The sequence below is a fragment of the Pleurodeles waltl genome, chromosome 3_1 (assembly GCF_031143425.1).
Source record: "Pleurodeles waltl isolate 20211129_DDA chromosome 3_1, aPleWal1.hap1.20221129, whole genome shotgun sequence".
Lineage (NCBI taxonomy): Eukaryota > Metazoa > Chordata > Amphibia > Caudata > Salamandridae > Pleurodeles > Pleurodeles waltl.
Window position 1 is genome coordinate 830,508,860 of NC_090440.1, and position 15,588 is coordinate 830,524,447.

A 15,588-nucleotide genomic window follows, 5' to 3' on the forward strand; every position below is an offset into this window, starting at 1 on the left:
TATACAGCCTGTAGAGGCAACGGAGTGGTTAGCTCCCATTGTTGTGGCACGTAAACCAAATAATGAAATCCGTCTATGTGTGGATCTTCGTGCCTTAAATAAAGAAGTGGTGGTTGACAAGTTCCCACTTCCCAATATTGAGGAATTAGTATCATCGTTGGATGGTGCTTGCTATTTTACCACTCTGGATATGGCATCAGCATACCATCAGGTTCCGTTGAGTAAAGAGTGTCAAGAATTAACGGCTTTTATTACGCCAATGGGTGCCTTCAAGTGTTTTGCGTATGCCGTTTGGGCTGGTTTCTGCGGCCTCAGTATTCCAGAGGATTATGGAAGATCTTTTTAAAGGCATTTCAGGCGTAAAGTGCTACCAGGATGATGTATTAATATGTGGGAGAAACGTGAGAGAACATGATGAGAGGGTGCATGCTGTGCTTAAAAGGATGCTTGATGCTGGGTTAGGCGAAGCAAATGTAAATTTGGAGTCACTGAACTGGACTATTTGGGTCATCATATTTCACGGCAGGGGGTGAGTCCTAAAAAGGATTTGGTGGACACTATCGAAATGTTAAAAGAACCGTGTACAAAAGATGAGGTTTCTTCATTCTTAGGTATGGCAGAATTTTATAACAAATTTATACGAAATTTTGCAGATAAGACCGTAAATCTAAGGAAGTTGATGTGTAAGAATGCAGAGTTTGTTTGGACGGAAGAGTGTGGTACAGAATTTAAACAAGTAAAAAATGATCTCAGGAATGCACCAAACTTACAAGCTTTTGTACCTGGGAATCCCACTTTCATTGTTACTGATGCGAGTATAAAGGGGCTGGGTGCTCTTCTTTTTCAGATCAGGAAGGGCCAAGAGGTGCTAATAGCTTGTGCTTCAAGATGCTTGAAAGGGGCAGAGATATGTTATTCTGTTATAGAGAAGGAAGCGTTGGCAATTTTCTGGGCCATAAACAAGTTCAGAAAATTTGTGTGGGGATCTTCTTTCGTAGTCAGGTCTGATCATAAACCCCTGAAAGAAATTTTTGAGCAGAAGGGTTTGGACTCGATTTCCTCGAGGATCAGGAGATGGGTCATTTCCTTACAGGAGTATAACTTCATGTTTGAATACATTCCGGGAAAGACAAATGTAACGGCAGACTGTCTGTCGAGATTGGTGGAGGTGGTAGAGAATGATAAATCTCAGGATGAAAATGATCAATGTGATGCTGAGTGTGGCATAAGAGTTTGTGATGTTACGCTGGGGGCTGTAAGGGAAGATGAATGGAGGGATGAGTTGCAAAAGGATAGTGAATTGTGTTCTTTGATGTCTCTTTTGGATCAGCATAAGTCTCGACGTCTGGTTAAACCTTGGTCGTTAGTTGCGAATGAGTTAGCCGTTGTTGATGGTGTTCTAATGAGGGGCACAAGAATGATTCCCCCATTGAGTTTGAGAGAAGTCATCGTGAACATGGCTCATGAAGGGCATATGGGCATTTCTAAAACCAAAGAGCGCATCCGTCAGGATTTCTGGTGGCCTGGATTAGATTTGATGGTGGAACGTACTGTTAGGGAGTGTACACCTTGTCAAGCTAGTGATAAGGTACTCAAACCAAGATGTTCACCTATGGTTTGTAGAAGTTTACCAAAAAGTCCATGGGATGAATTAGCTATCGATATTGTGGGGCCATTGCATGGAGAACATCAGACTCCTTACCTGTTGGTGTTGCTGGATTTGTATTCACGATGGGTGGAGGTGAGTTTGGTGAGAGAGATCACTTCTCAATCTGTGATCAGTTTTTTAGAATCTGTGTTCAAACGCAAGAGTTTTCCTAACTCTATTCTTTCTGACAATGGTCCGCAGTTCTGTTCTGTTCAGATGGAGGAGTATTTTGTAAAATGTGGAATTGTACATAAAAAAATTGCGTTATATCATCCAGAGGCGAATGGTGCTTTGGAGGGATTTAACAGGACTTTAAAGGAGAGTATACAATTAGCAAAGGTAAACTGTTTAGATTGGAGAAAAGAACTGCAGGGTCGTATAACAGCTTACAGGTACACTCCTCATGCATCAACAGGGAAGACTCCTTTTGAACTGCTCAGGGGAAGGTCTCCAAATACTTGTTTGTGTCCTGGCTGGATGGTTGCTGGGAAGGGTTTGAAAAACAATGGTATTGGGGAATGGAGAGACAAAGAAGTGTCTCTGCAAAGCAAAAGGAAGATTTATGTTGATAAAAGGAATAATGCGAAAGTTAAAAATTTTGAGGTTGGAGATAAAGTAAAGGTCAAAGCTCCTGTTGGGTGTCAAAATTGGTCAAAATATACCTCTCCAAAAACTATCATTAAGCTGTTTAAAAATGCTGTCAAGACGGATGATGGTCGCATCTGGAATCATAGTCGTGTAGCACATTTTGGGGGGTGTGGTGTGGCCGACAGGAGAGATGATACTTCTTATCGTTTTCCCTCTGACATTGATTTAAGGTCTGATAATACTCGTAGGAGTGTCAGAACACGCAGGTTTCCTTTACATTTGCGTGATTTTGTGTAGTTCTTTCTACCCTCTTTTTCTTTCTGTTCAAATGTGTTTTTTGTTCTCATGTTATTTCTGTTCTAATGTAAAGAGGAAGAAGTGTAATGATGTAACATGTCTCCATGCCAGAACACTGGGCATGGAACCAGCTTGTTCTGAGGTTCTGTCATGCAGGGTTCTCTTTAGTTCATTAGTTCATTAGTTCATTAGTTTAATTGAGTATAGGAACAGTAGGTTCTGATGCATGACCCCATGGGGCAGCTCAGCCATGTTGGTGGCTAGTTACATCTATCACTGGACAGGCGTTTGAAGTTTGACAAGGATAGGATGGGGGTAGAAGGTTGGGGAGTTAGCAAAAATGCTTGTTTTGAGGGAAGAACACAGCAGTTGCACTGGGGTACCAAGACATAGATAGACATACCCACACATGCCATCATGTCACAAGAAACATCATGAGTCAGTGTGTAGTTGAGGCTATACAGGGCACAACACAGGTAGCAACTTGGAATGGATACAGCCTGCTCAGTAAAATTAAATACACTGCTGTATTTAAAGCATTAGGTGAGGAGGACAGATATATTACTATTATTGGGGTGCGTTATTGCAAATATACATCCATAGTGAATGTATATGAATGTATATGCTTCCTCCCTCTCATCAGACCTTCCTGGAATGTGTATCCTGAATGATTTCAGTCTTACCTGAGGGCCAGTTGACTGTAGTGGAGAGACTTTACTGGGCTTGTATCCCGAGAATTCGACGGATCTGAGGTCAGAGCAGCACCCCAGCAAGTAATTGCGCAATTCACGGTAGTTCTGAATTTAAGTAACATAAGGCTTTGCTGTTACCCAAACTGAAGGGGTCACACCTTCTACTGTGGGAAATGTAAGATCTTCTGTAGATTAGATTACCTTCTTGCACCAGAAACAAATCTAGACACGTGTCAGGATCCTAAATTATGGTCTTAGGACTCTCAAACCAATTGGCAATAAAAAGCGTTCTGGGCACTGCACAGGAAGGGATCAAAAGCCGTTGGCACTTTGCACATGGTGAATACTAAGAGGAGAATTCAAAACACATATCACAAAGGAATGCTGAACTTTGAACCAAGGCTCTATATGAGCTCATATAATGCTTTGAAAGGCATACAAAGGATACATGAGAGGCAGACTCTTTAGTTAACCTATTGCCCGAAACAATCCCCAGCAGGAAGAAATACTTAGTTGAGGACGAAGCTGTTAGATTTGGCATCAACATATATGGTAGATTCCCAACTCCTCCACAATATTACACTAGTGCATAGCTAATGCAAACACTGACAGGGTAAACAAGGTCAACTTCACAAGGTGTACCAATGGGGGAATAAAGCTGGTAAGCTTCTCCATTGGTTGTACCGGTGCAAAGATGCCATACAAAACATTTGCAGCATTGGGAGATGAGCAGGGGTCACAGAGATCTTTACAGCTCAGTGTCAACAGCTATACATTAGAAGAGAGGCCCCCGTGCCAGCTGACTTACCTGAATTTGTCTGGAACCTCCCAATGACACAGTTCACAAACAGCTCACAAGATCTCCTAGAGGAATAAATCTCAGCTGAAGAATTGTTAGAAGCCTTCAAAGAGATAAAAGGTCAGAAAATGCTGGGATCCAGTGGCTTTCTGGCAGAATTCTTTAAACAAGTAGCAAGATTTGCTATTGCTGGGCTGAAGATGGTGATTGATGCTGTGAGGTTGGGCCAGCTCCCTCTAGATTTAAGAATTACCCTGGATGTAATGGTCAGTAAACCATAAACAACACTAGACCTTTGCATTTCGTAACAAAGGGTATGGAGTCTTTACCCCACAGGACATTACCACAAAGGTAAGTACCACGCAGGCCTCTTTTTTGCTACTATATCAAACAATATTTTACAACACATGTAAATTCATATGTTTTTAAATGTCATATATAATAAGTTAAGGACAACACGCTTGAATGAATGCGGGGTAAAGGCATGCATGGAAAACCCTTGTGTGGCCTTGTCTTATGTTTCCTACCAACTCACAGCTAGGTTTCTGGCAACACGGTTGAGAAAAGTCATAGGTCAAGTAGAGCTTTCAGATCAGAGGGGCTTTATGTTCAAACCCAAAGTAAAGGGGTTTGATCCTATAGGTCATAAGTGGTGGAGGGATCAGATAAAGCAAACCACGATACACATAAGACCCCCACCAGCTATCAATTTATTAATTGCAATCAGGTACACAAAACAGCATCTTAACTCTGTGTGTAATAATGTATTTTTTACATTTCATTACTTAATTTGCGTCATGTTAATTACACAAAATCGCCTCGTCATCTGTATATACAAGTTCAAAAATACTTCACAAAGAAATACACAAAGTACAGATAATCACATTGTGATTCCCTACGCCCCAACATAACAAAACAGTGGATGGTACCGACACTAAAGGAAAGAAGAATCATTTATATTTAAATACTCAATGTCCAGAGTCCTGAAAAAGCTAACCCTTGAACAAACCACAGGTTTTGCTTAAACCAGGTCACTGGGATCCCAAATCTCGCAATAAAGAGTAAATTCTAAATGTGGCGAGTGCCCTTTCCTCCTGGTCTCTATCCCCTAGTTCTCCTTGGGCGCTTGTTATTTAGTTTCTTCTGTATTGCGGGAAAGGAAACTCCAACTTCCTTACGCACTCTTGCCAACGCTTTCCAACCTCAGAACAAGGGGCTCAATCATTTCATGAGGTCCTCCTCAGGGCACAATATTTATTTAATCTTGACTCTCCATGCTTTGGTTTGTGTCAGTATGCAGAATGCATCAGCATGTTTACTTTCTTTGCAGTGCGGTCCTCACACATTGAGTATTCAGCAGTGTATGTACTGTCTCTTTAAGTTCTGTTCGTTCCTCGAGTCTGAGGTCTTGCATGGGCTTTCCATTCTCTGGATTCACTCACAGAGGCATCTCTCCCTTGCAGTTAAATAAGAAAGTAAACATGCTGGAAGCAAAGTAAATCACACTAGCCATGAGATGTGGAGAAATAGATTTTGCCTTTGCGAACCATAGTCTCTATATGGAGTTTGTTTGGGCTATTGGCCTAGCACCTGGGGTTGATCAAGCAATGAGGCAAATTCGTCTCTGAACAGCAGATACACACCTAGATGAAACAGAATACTCCTAGTATATATTCTTGCAAGAAAAAGGCTTCAGAGTACTACCATAGTCCTAGAAACATCACATTCCAGATTTTGAACAAGTTTTCCTATTTAATACGTCATGTCCTCTTAGCAAAGACATTTTCGATTTGCAGCAAATCTGTGGGGAATTTACATGGTTGACTATGACTGGTGATGTGTGTAATTAAAGTAATGTTGCACTCTATAATAAAACTAATGTTGTTCTGTTTTTCCCCCTTTAGTTACACCAGTATTGAATCCCATACAGTATGTTAGAAGCCCAGAGGGGCATATAACATTAGAATGCAAGATACACTCTTTTTTCCCCGGAGATATAGAAATATTCTGGTTGAAGGATGGAGTAAGAAATACACCAGAAATTACGGATATCAAAACCGAGCTGGGCCTTTTTTACTGTGTTAGCAAATTCACATTTCTTCCAAGTCAGAGGGACCAAGGCAAGACAGTTACCTGCAGCATCAAACATGCCAGTTTAAAGGAGCCCAAAGAAGTAGTCTGGCGCATGATTCCTATCGGTAAGCTGGCAAACATATGTATTAGTTTCATGTTTTCTTACTGTTACATCAGCCATAGCAATCGAGCGGTGTTCCTAGAATGATGCTTGTGCAAGGAAGGTCAGTAAAAAGAGTTTCAGCACATTGTGACAGCCATGTCATTTTCCCACTCACCTTTTTGTAAAAAAGATTAAAACTCGCTTTGAGTAGCAGTGTTTTCAAATAAACGAGGGAACAGAAATTCGCATGTTTTGGTATGACCTACAGTGTTGGAGTTGGCAGTTCAAACAATGAAGGTGTGTCAAATAGATTTGTTTGAACCCAATGCACCCAAAGCAAGTTGGTATCATTCCTAGCCCCTGCTTGCCTCAAGATTGCCAACCACTGTGTAGATTAATTTCCTTAAATGAACTGCTCGATTTTGTGACTTGTGTTGTGCCTATATCTAAAAACGCAATTTTTTAAAGTGCTGAAGTTCATTCATCTTCAAAGTATATCTTGTCTGGAAACGGAGATCACTTTAACATCCTCAACCGATATGCTAGAGCCTACAAAGGCGTAAAATATTTAGAAAGAAATACTTTCCATGGTATCTCGCTTTTTCCTATTCTATGAACCTCTTCGCATCAACGGGAGACTCGAGCTTTGTAAATGAACTGGGCGCATTAAAAACTCCTGAGTCGCTCGGCCCGTCAGAGGTTCCACCCGACGCATGCTCCCTGGTCCTTCTCTTCATCCTTCGTTCAGGCCCCCGAGATACTGAGCGGGAAAGGGAAGGAGCCGGTGGACCAAAAATGCTACGCGGCGCGAGGCGACTCTGGTGTATTGTTAACAAACATGGCACTTCGAAACAACTTGATAATTCTGTTTTATCTGGGGTCATAGAACTATTAGAAGGACGTACTGTTTCTAGTATTTAGATTTTTTTTTTTTTTTTTTTACATGTTGAAACCCTCAAATGGGGAGAGCACAAAGTGGCAGAACATGGTGTACAGTTGACATACTAAGGCCCTCATTACGACTTTGGCGGTCTTTCAAAAAGACCGCCGAAGCCGCGGGCGCCAGTATACCGCCAGTGCTGGTGGTATTGGTGGTTCCCTATTATGACTTTTCCACTGGGCCAGAGGACGGAAACAGCGTTTCCGTCCGCTGGCCCAGCAGAAAAGTCACATCCACATTGCAGCAGGCTCATAATAGAGCCGGCGGCAATGTTGATGTGCAGTGGGTGGAGCAGCACCCGTCGCGCATTTCACTGCCTGAAATTCTGGCAGTGAAATGTGCGATGGGGCTGTGCCTGGGGGGCCCTGCACTGACCATGCCAAGTGCATGGGCAGTGCAGGGGCCCCCAGGGGCACCCCGAGTCCCCCTTACTGCCAGCCTTTCCATGGCGGTGTTTACCGCCATGGACAGGCTGGCGGTTGGGGACTCATAACCCCCAGGGCAATGCTACCCTGGGGATTATGACTGTCAGGCAGAAGCCTGGCAGTCAAGTGGAGGGGCCGGCGGTATGCCTGTGACTAATGCGCCACAGACATAATACACTGGCGGAACACCGCCAGCCTGTTGGCGGTGTTACCGCCAGTGTACTGCCAGCCGCCAGGGTCATAATGAGGCCCTAAGTATATAAAAGTACTGAGGAGCATTTTGTTACTTGTTCATGCTCTTTTATTACTGGCACTATTTAGTATTCTGTTGTTGATGAGAGACACTCAGTTATGCACCAATAAGATTTCTCTTATCCATGAACTCTCAAAGGCAGTAAATGGTGTGCACGTGATGCAGAAATACTGAAGGGGAGCACAGCATTAACCTGATATATGCAGCAGTATGGAGGTTAAGGCTGACTGACAGCAGGTCCGGGTTAAGGGTTGGGATTTTCAAAGTGTATGTGGTAAAAAAGGCCATATTTATGTACTTTGGAAGGTAAGTTTGAACTTGCACTTGTAACCGCAAGGAGTATTGTCCAAAAACTAGATGGGTTAGTTGGAAGTTACCATTCTTTTGGGGGAAAATGACTTGTTTAGTTCCCACATATGCTGCTCTTGGTACCGTTCTTGTTTTCAGGGGTGAAGAGCGAGGTAGGTTTGATGGGGTGACGTTGACTGAAGTGAATGGTGGCTTAAAAAAAGAACACTCTTATAATGACCTTCCTTCAAGAAACACAAAATTAAGTGGAAATATTCATGTCTTATCTCTCTTCCTCACCACACTCCTAAACAAGCATCGTCAAAGCCAGTAGATCTGGCTTGGGCAAGTTCGTGCAAGGGTTACTTTTTAATTTTTTATTGCAAGCATATGACAAAAAAATATAAATGGAAAAGGAAAACGTCGCTTAAACTTGTGGGCACTATTCTTTCAATAGAAATTTAAAATGTGCGAGTGCCTTCTTGCAGGCAGGCATACTGAAAAATGATACAAGTTTTTACATCTATTTTAATACACATAACTAGAAAATATGAGGCTGTAGTTTGGATGTAGAAACACATGCTTTTTATACTCCTGCCATCTGGTGTTGAACACGAACATTGGCAACTTCTTTTTGTTCTATGTTGCTATCAAGACACAAAACCTGTTGTGACTCCACCTAATATTGTTTTGTTCTGCTACTGGGTTTGAGTATTCGAGTGCCAGCTCTGGTATTGACAGCACCTCTTCCCCGGGACGTTGATGCTAGCTGTCAAATCTTCAACCCCAGGGACCGGTAAATTATAGTGCAGCTCTTTAATGTCAGCCGCAGAGTTCCTTTTTGAGAAGCTTTGATGCACAACAATGGAAGACTTCTTGCTGGACTGCGGCCGGGGACCCTTACTGATGCTAGGCACCAACAGCACCATCAGGTCCGAGAACTGAAATGCTTCATTCTGGAAGCTGTCGATGACACCAGAAGGCCCTGGGTAAAGAGAGCCAAGCCGTGCAAACAGTCCCCTCTGCCTCATTCTTGAGGCTCTAACAAGCAAGCATCATAGCTGAAGCCAGTGTCAATCCCACCACAGAGGTCTGCGCCAAAGGCATTTTTTACTCCCAAGGTCAGACTCAAGTGAGGGCCCAATTATGCTCCGGCTCCAAGAGTTCTTGGACAAAAGACAAAAAATATTTTTACACCTTTCCACAGGATAAATCTTTACCAGGCCCTCTTCACAGCAACCCCCCAAGACACCCTTCATGACCCTCAAAAAGAGAGGGCTTGATTTTGAGGAAGAACTCTTGTTTGAGAATTCACCTCCTCCTATTCTGAAGATGGTTAGGCACAGGACCACCTATTCACCACCACAACCCGCTACACTTGGGGTTCCCACACCACTCCCTCCACAGCCGTGTCCTCGCACACTTCCACATACACAGTCTCCCCAAACCACTCCACAGTCAGTCCACACTGTCTCCAACAAGGAAGGCCCGTATCACCTTGGGGACCCATATTATGAGGCTTTTGCACCTAGCAAGGGAGACAAGGCCTGAGAAGACTACAACACTGATTGACCAGGTGACCCAGACATGTACCATACTCCATTAAGGCTTCCCCACCACCATAATGAAAACATGCACATTTTGCAGAAGGAGGATGTCTTCCTGCTCTAGACCCTCTTTAACAATGAGAGGTCCATGCAGTATTTGCCATTATGTTTAGCACAGCACATGTTAATCAAACACTACTGTGTAGACACCTAAGCCCGTTAGCTTGCTGTGGTTGGCTCGACTATATTACAAGCTTTGTTTCGAGCTTCAGCATCTCCTGCTTACTAGGCACCATTTAGGCAGAGTTTGGGTATCTGCAGCCAACATGCTGCAAACAGAAAATGTTACCTACCCTGTAACATCTCTTCATAGTGTGTAGTGATGTGGATTCACGTGCACCCATCCACCACCTCAGAACGACTCTACCGCTAACCGGGTGTCTTCATCCTGCTGAATTGTAAGTTAAGGGTGGAGTTACAGCAGATGTTGTTAGTCAAAAACAACTTTAAACAAAAACAACTTGCAAATGTCCACACCCACTACTAGATGGCAGGAATATGTAGAGCCACACAAGCTGCAGACAGAAGGATAAGTAACATTTTCTTTTTTATTGGCACAAAGAAACTATTCCATTACTATAACTAGAAGGAATAGCTTATGCACAGAATGATGTATGAAACAATAAAAAGGCTAAATAATGGAAAGAAAAAAATGTGAAATAAAATTATTACCCCACGAGCCCTGACATAGAAGTGCCCTTCTTTTTAGCCGGATGCACATGTGAGCAGGCAACATGCGGTCACTCCCAGTACAGGAGAGCTATTGTGTAGCATGGGCTAACCCATTGCCCCATGTTGTATGCTATGGTGAGCAGAAGCAAATTTGAGTGACAGTTGAACAAATCAGGCCAATTGACAAACAGGGCTGACTCAAAGCCGCTCTTTGAATGTATATTTGTTTTTATTTATGTTTATTAATACAAGACGCTTGCTGACTGCTAAAGCAGCCTGTAGGCCAGACCTAAAAAGTGAAAGAAAGTCTACTCCTGAAGACCAGGCTATCACACTTGCTCTAATTATAAAATGCTAACTCTTCCTTATTTAAGTCCCTTAAAGAGAATTTTCCTATCTGCACAGCCCATTATAGGTCTCCTTGCTAAGAAACAGACAGGCATCATTTATATAATCTGATGGCGTATTCCTGGCATCTTTAGCCTTTTACTTTTACCTTTAGCTGGCAAATCGCCTTGGCCATTTCTGCAACTTGCATGAATGCATGACCTACCTTACCAGCAATAATACTGTGTCAATGGATTACGAGTGTAGCTACCTCAGGGACTGTGCGCTATTTGTAATGCTGTTCCATTGGCTACATCTCTCATTCCAGAGTTTCTCTCTTTCTTTTCATCATTCAGCCTTTGATACTGTTAATACTTCTTGTAGGAAGTTGGCTCTGTATATACTATCTCAAAGTGAGAGATAGTATGCACAGAGTCCAAGGGTTCCCCTTAGAGGTAAGATAGTGGCAATAATAGATAATACTGTGTTAAGCATTTGTTGTACACACACATGCAATAAACGGGAACACACACTCAAAGACTTAACTTCAGGCCAATAGGTTTTTATATAGAAAAATATTATTTTCTTAATTTATTTTAACCACAAGATTCAGAATTCAAGTAAGTACATAAATTGTAAGTTACTTGGCATAGGTAAATATAGAATTTTGAATGAAAACAGTAAGGTACACAGTTTTGGCAAAAATGGCAATAAGCTATTTTAAAAGTGGACACAGTTCAAAAATCAACAGTTCCTGGGGAGGTAAGTACAAGTTAGTGTAGCAGATAAGTAAAGCTCTTACAAGTTCAGTCTCCGGGGCATAGGCAGCCCACCGTTGGGGGTTCAAGTCAACCCCAAACACCCAACACCAGCAACAAAGGGCCGGTCAGGTGCAGAGGTCAAAGAGGGGCCCAAATAACAAAGGCACCTATGGAGACTAGGGGTGCTCCAGTTCCAGTCTGCTAGCAGGTAAGTACCTGCGTCCTCGGGGAGCAGACCAGGGGTGTTTTGTAGAGCACTGGGGGTTCCCAAACAGGCACACAAAATACATCCTCAGCAGAACAGGGGCGGCTGGGTGCAGTGTGCAAAGTAGGTGTCTGGTTTTGAATAGAAATCAGTGGAGGGACCAGGGGGTCCCTCTGGCGATGCAGGCAGGGCACGGGGGGGGCTTCTCAGGTCAGTCACCGACTGGGCAACGATGAGGGGCACCTGCTGGTCACTCGTGCACAAGTAGTTGGTTCCTCCCGGGCCTGGGGGTGCTTCTTCCAGGCGTCGAATTCTTTGGTACCGAGCAGTCGCGGTAAGGGGGATCCTCTGGATTCTCTGCAGGCGTCCTCGTGGGGGTGCAGGGAGGTCATCTCAGGGTGTCCACGTCGTGGAAGTCGCCTGAGGGTCCTTGCTGCAGTGTTGGTTTCTCTGGACACGAGCCAGGGGCGTTGGGTGCAGAGTGTTGGGGCCTCACACTTCAGGAGTGAGGCTGGAGTTCCTTTAAAGATGGTTTCTTCTTTGTTGTTTGGACAGAGCCGCTGTCCACAGGAGTTTCTTGGTCCCTTGGGTTGCAGGGCAGTCCTCAGGTCGCTGGTCTCGCTGAATGCGTCGCTGTTGCAGGTTCTTTGAGTCTGGAGGCAGGCTGGTAGAGCTGGGGCCAAGTCAGTTGTCGTCTCTGTCGTCTCTGTGGGGCTTTCAGGTCAGCAGTCCTCCTTCTTTAGGTTGTCAGGAAATCTGTTTTCCTGGGTTCAGGGTCACTCCTAAGTACTAAATTTAAGAGGGGGTTTAGGACTGGAGGGCAGTAGCCAATGGCTACTTTCCCTGAGGGTGGTTACACTCTCCTTGTGCCTCCTCCCTTTGGGGAGGGGGGCACATCCCTAATCCTATTGGGGGAGATCCTCCAAAGCAAAATGGAGGATTTTCTAAGGAAGGGGGTCACCTCAGCTCAGGACACCTTAGGGGCTGTCCTGGCTGAAGGGTGACTCCTCCTTGTTTTCTTCAATAATTCCTCTGATAAAAGTGGGGGCTGTGTCCAGAGGGCGGGCATCTCCACTAGCTAGAGTGCCCTGGGACGTTGTAACATGAAGCCTGAGCCTTTGAGGCTCACCGCCAGGTGTTACTGTTCCTGCATGGGGAGGTGTGAGGCACCTCCACCCAGGACAGGCTTTGTTCCGGGTCACAGAGTGCACAAAGGCATTCACCCCATGTGGCTAGAAACTCATCTCGTGGCAGGCTGGCACAGACCAGTCAGTCCTGCACTGAAGGATTTGGTAAAATACAGGGGCATCTCTAAGATGCCCTCCATGTACATTTTTTATTAAATTCAACACTGGCATTAGTGTGGGTTTATTATTATGAGATGTTTGATATCAAACTTTCCAGTATTCAGTGTAGCCATTATGCAACTGTGGAGTTCATTTTGACAAACTCCCAGACCATATACTTAATATGGATACCCTGCACTTACAATGCCTAAGAATGGACTTAGACACTGTAGGGGCATAGTGCTCATGCAGCTATGCCCTCACCTGTGGTATAGTGCACTCTGCCTTAGGGCTGTAAGGCTTGCTAGAGGGGTGACCTACTTATGCCACAGGCAGTGGGTTGTGGGCATGGCACCCTGAGGGGGATGCCATGTCGACTTTACCTTTTTCTCCTCACCCTCACACACACAACCTGCACTGGCAGTGTGCATGTGTTAGGTGAGGGGGTCCCTTAGGGTGGCACAAAACATGCTGCAACCCTTAGGGACCTTCCCTAGTCACAGGGCCCTTAGTACCACTGGTACTTTTTACAAGGGACTTATCTATGTGTCAGGGGTGTGCCAATTGTGGAAACAATGGTACATTTCAAGTGAAAGAACACTGGTGCTGGGGCCTGGTTAGCAGGATCCCAGCACACTTCTCAGGCAAGTCAGCATTAATATCAGGCACAAAGTTGTGGGGTAACTGCAAAAAGGAGCCATTTTCCTACACTTCTGCTTTGGGTACTATTGCTAGTTACCTTTGAGGGTGCAGTCAAGTAAACTACATTTGTTGTATGTCAAGCTATGCCTGTTCCTCCTTGAGTTCATATAATGCATGCAAAAATTTTAGTATGACAAGGAAAAGGGGCAAAGTAGTATAGGCTCAATTTCCTACCATAATCATGTTTATATGAATTTGTCATCCTTTTCAGCACTGTCTTGCCCCTCTTGACCCTGAGCTTCCAGCGCTTACCTGTATTTTATAACCACCTGTTTTAAGCTTGAGAATACCCTAATTATGCCCAGCGAGTAAGGAGTTAGATACTTTTTTTTAGCAGAAGTAGGTTGCTTGAACTTCCAAAGGGGACTTCCCCACACTTTATTAGGTATATCACAAAAAATATAGGACCGTGGTGTCCTTAAGATCACCCTAAGAACTGGAACCATTACTAACAGTTATGATTGTTCCATGCTCTCCAACCTCCTGGTACTAGGTCTTGTTACTAATGTTGGAACCTTACCCAGCCAAGATGCTTCTTGCATTAAGAAGTTGTGACATAATATTTGAGAATACTTGATCGTAGAGCTCCCTTATTTGCTTATTCTTTTTTCAGAGAAATGTACTACTTACCTCAGCTTAAAGTGTGAATGTTGCTTCAATAGAAAATTTTAGATGCAACCTCATAGGGTCTGGCACAGAGATACTACATGAGACATGTTCCATAAGCCAGGTACCTCTGGCAATAATCATCTGCAGGAGTAAGGATATGCAGAAGAATATATGGACACTGATGTCCCCCACCAATTTACAGTCCTTACCACAAAAATATCTCTAGGGGCAGCACGTAATTCAGTTAATGTCATTTGTTTATAAAATGGGTCACAGAGAGTAAAGATGGTGACGGCTAGTGGGCAGAGTCGAGAAGTGTGGGAGGGCGGAATTTATTTTATTTGGAGGACACTAGCAGTTTACATTGCCATCACTCAGGTGACTCCGGTCTGTCCCCCCACTGGAAATGAAAAGGGGTTCACAAACGTTGAAGAGGTTACTACAACAGATGATTAGATTATTCTGACTTTCTGATGGACTCTTAACTCTCTAACTGCAGATCCAGAAAACCCTCAAGCATTTGGTGCATAATTTGGTGCAAACACTCAAAGTCAAAATAGGAGCCCTCCCCCTTTGCTACCACTCCAGAGAGCATTCATGTAGTCAGCAATCAAAGTTACTGACAATCAAAGTTACGGACGCTGCACTTGTCCAGTTCATATCCGTTCTATAGGTGGACAGTGTAAGACCCACATTTCCTTCGTCATCCGCGACTCCCCATCAGCTGTAAGCCTTCAATGATAATTTTGAATTTCTCTGGAGCGATTTCAGGCCCCACTGATTAGCCACGGCCCAGAGTCAGACTTCCTCCAAGAAGGCCTTTCCCAGCACTGACTGATAACATTAGGCTGACACAGTTAGTGTGAGGCCATGCCTCCACTCCTTTGCTGGAGGTCACAACAGACACTATTGGATTAATTACACCGGTCTTGGATCCAACACCAGTCTTTGATATAGAAGTGAGTTTGGCTAGATCCTGACTAATGTCTTGCTATTAGATCTCTAAGGCAGAGCTGGCAGTGCTATTTTAGGGTTCTCCAGCAGTGCCTCTGCCTCAGCACTGGTAACTTCAACGACCAGATGCTTTTATGGCTCATACTCACAGGAAATTCATGATGCTACCTGTTATGGGGATGATGATGAAGGGACTAACAATTTGCACTCCCACTATACTGATGAAGGACTTATTTAGACCTCCAGAATGCAAGTGGTCTTGATAACTTGCAAGAAAGAGAAGTAAACTCCCCAGATGAGCTTCCACCGAGAAATATGGCTCTTTTGCTTTCGTGGCACTGTAGTGCAAAAGAACATTT

General features: G+C 43.9%; 1 protein-coding gene across 3 annotated transcripts in view; it reads left to right on the top strand.

Moving 5' to 3' along the window:
- Nucleotides 1–15,588, top strand: part of LOC138284668 (uncharacterized) — a 353,800-nt gene that overhangs the window by 156,564 nt on the left and 181,648 nt on the right. For all 3 annotated transcript variants that reach the window (XM_069223733.1, XM_069223735.1, XM_069223736.1), the window contains one exon: nucleotides 5,929–6,222. In XM_069223733.1, the coding sequence (XP_069079834.1) occupies nucleotides 5,929–6,222 (294 nt within the window). The remainder of the gene's footprint in view (nucleotides 1–5,928; nucleotides 6,223–15,588) is intronic.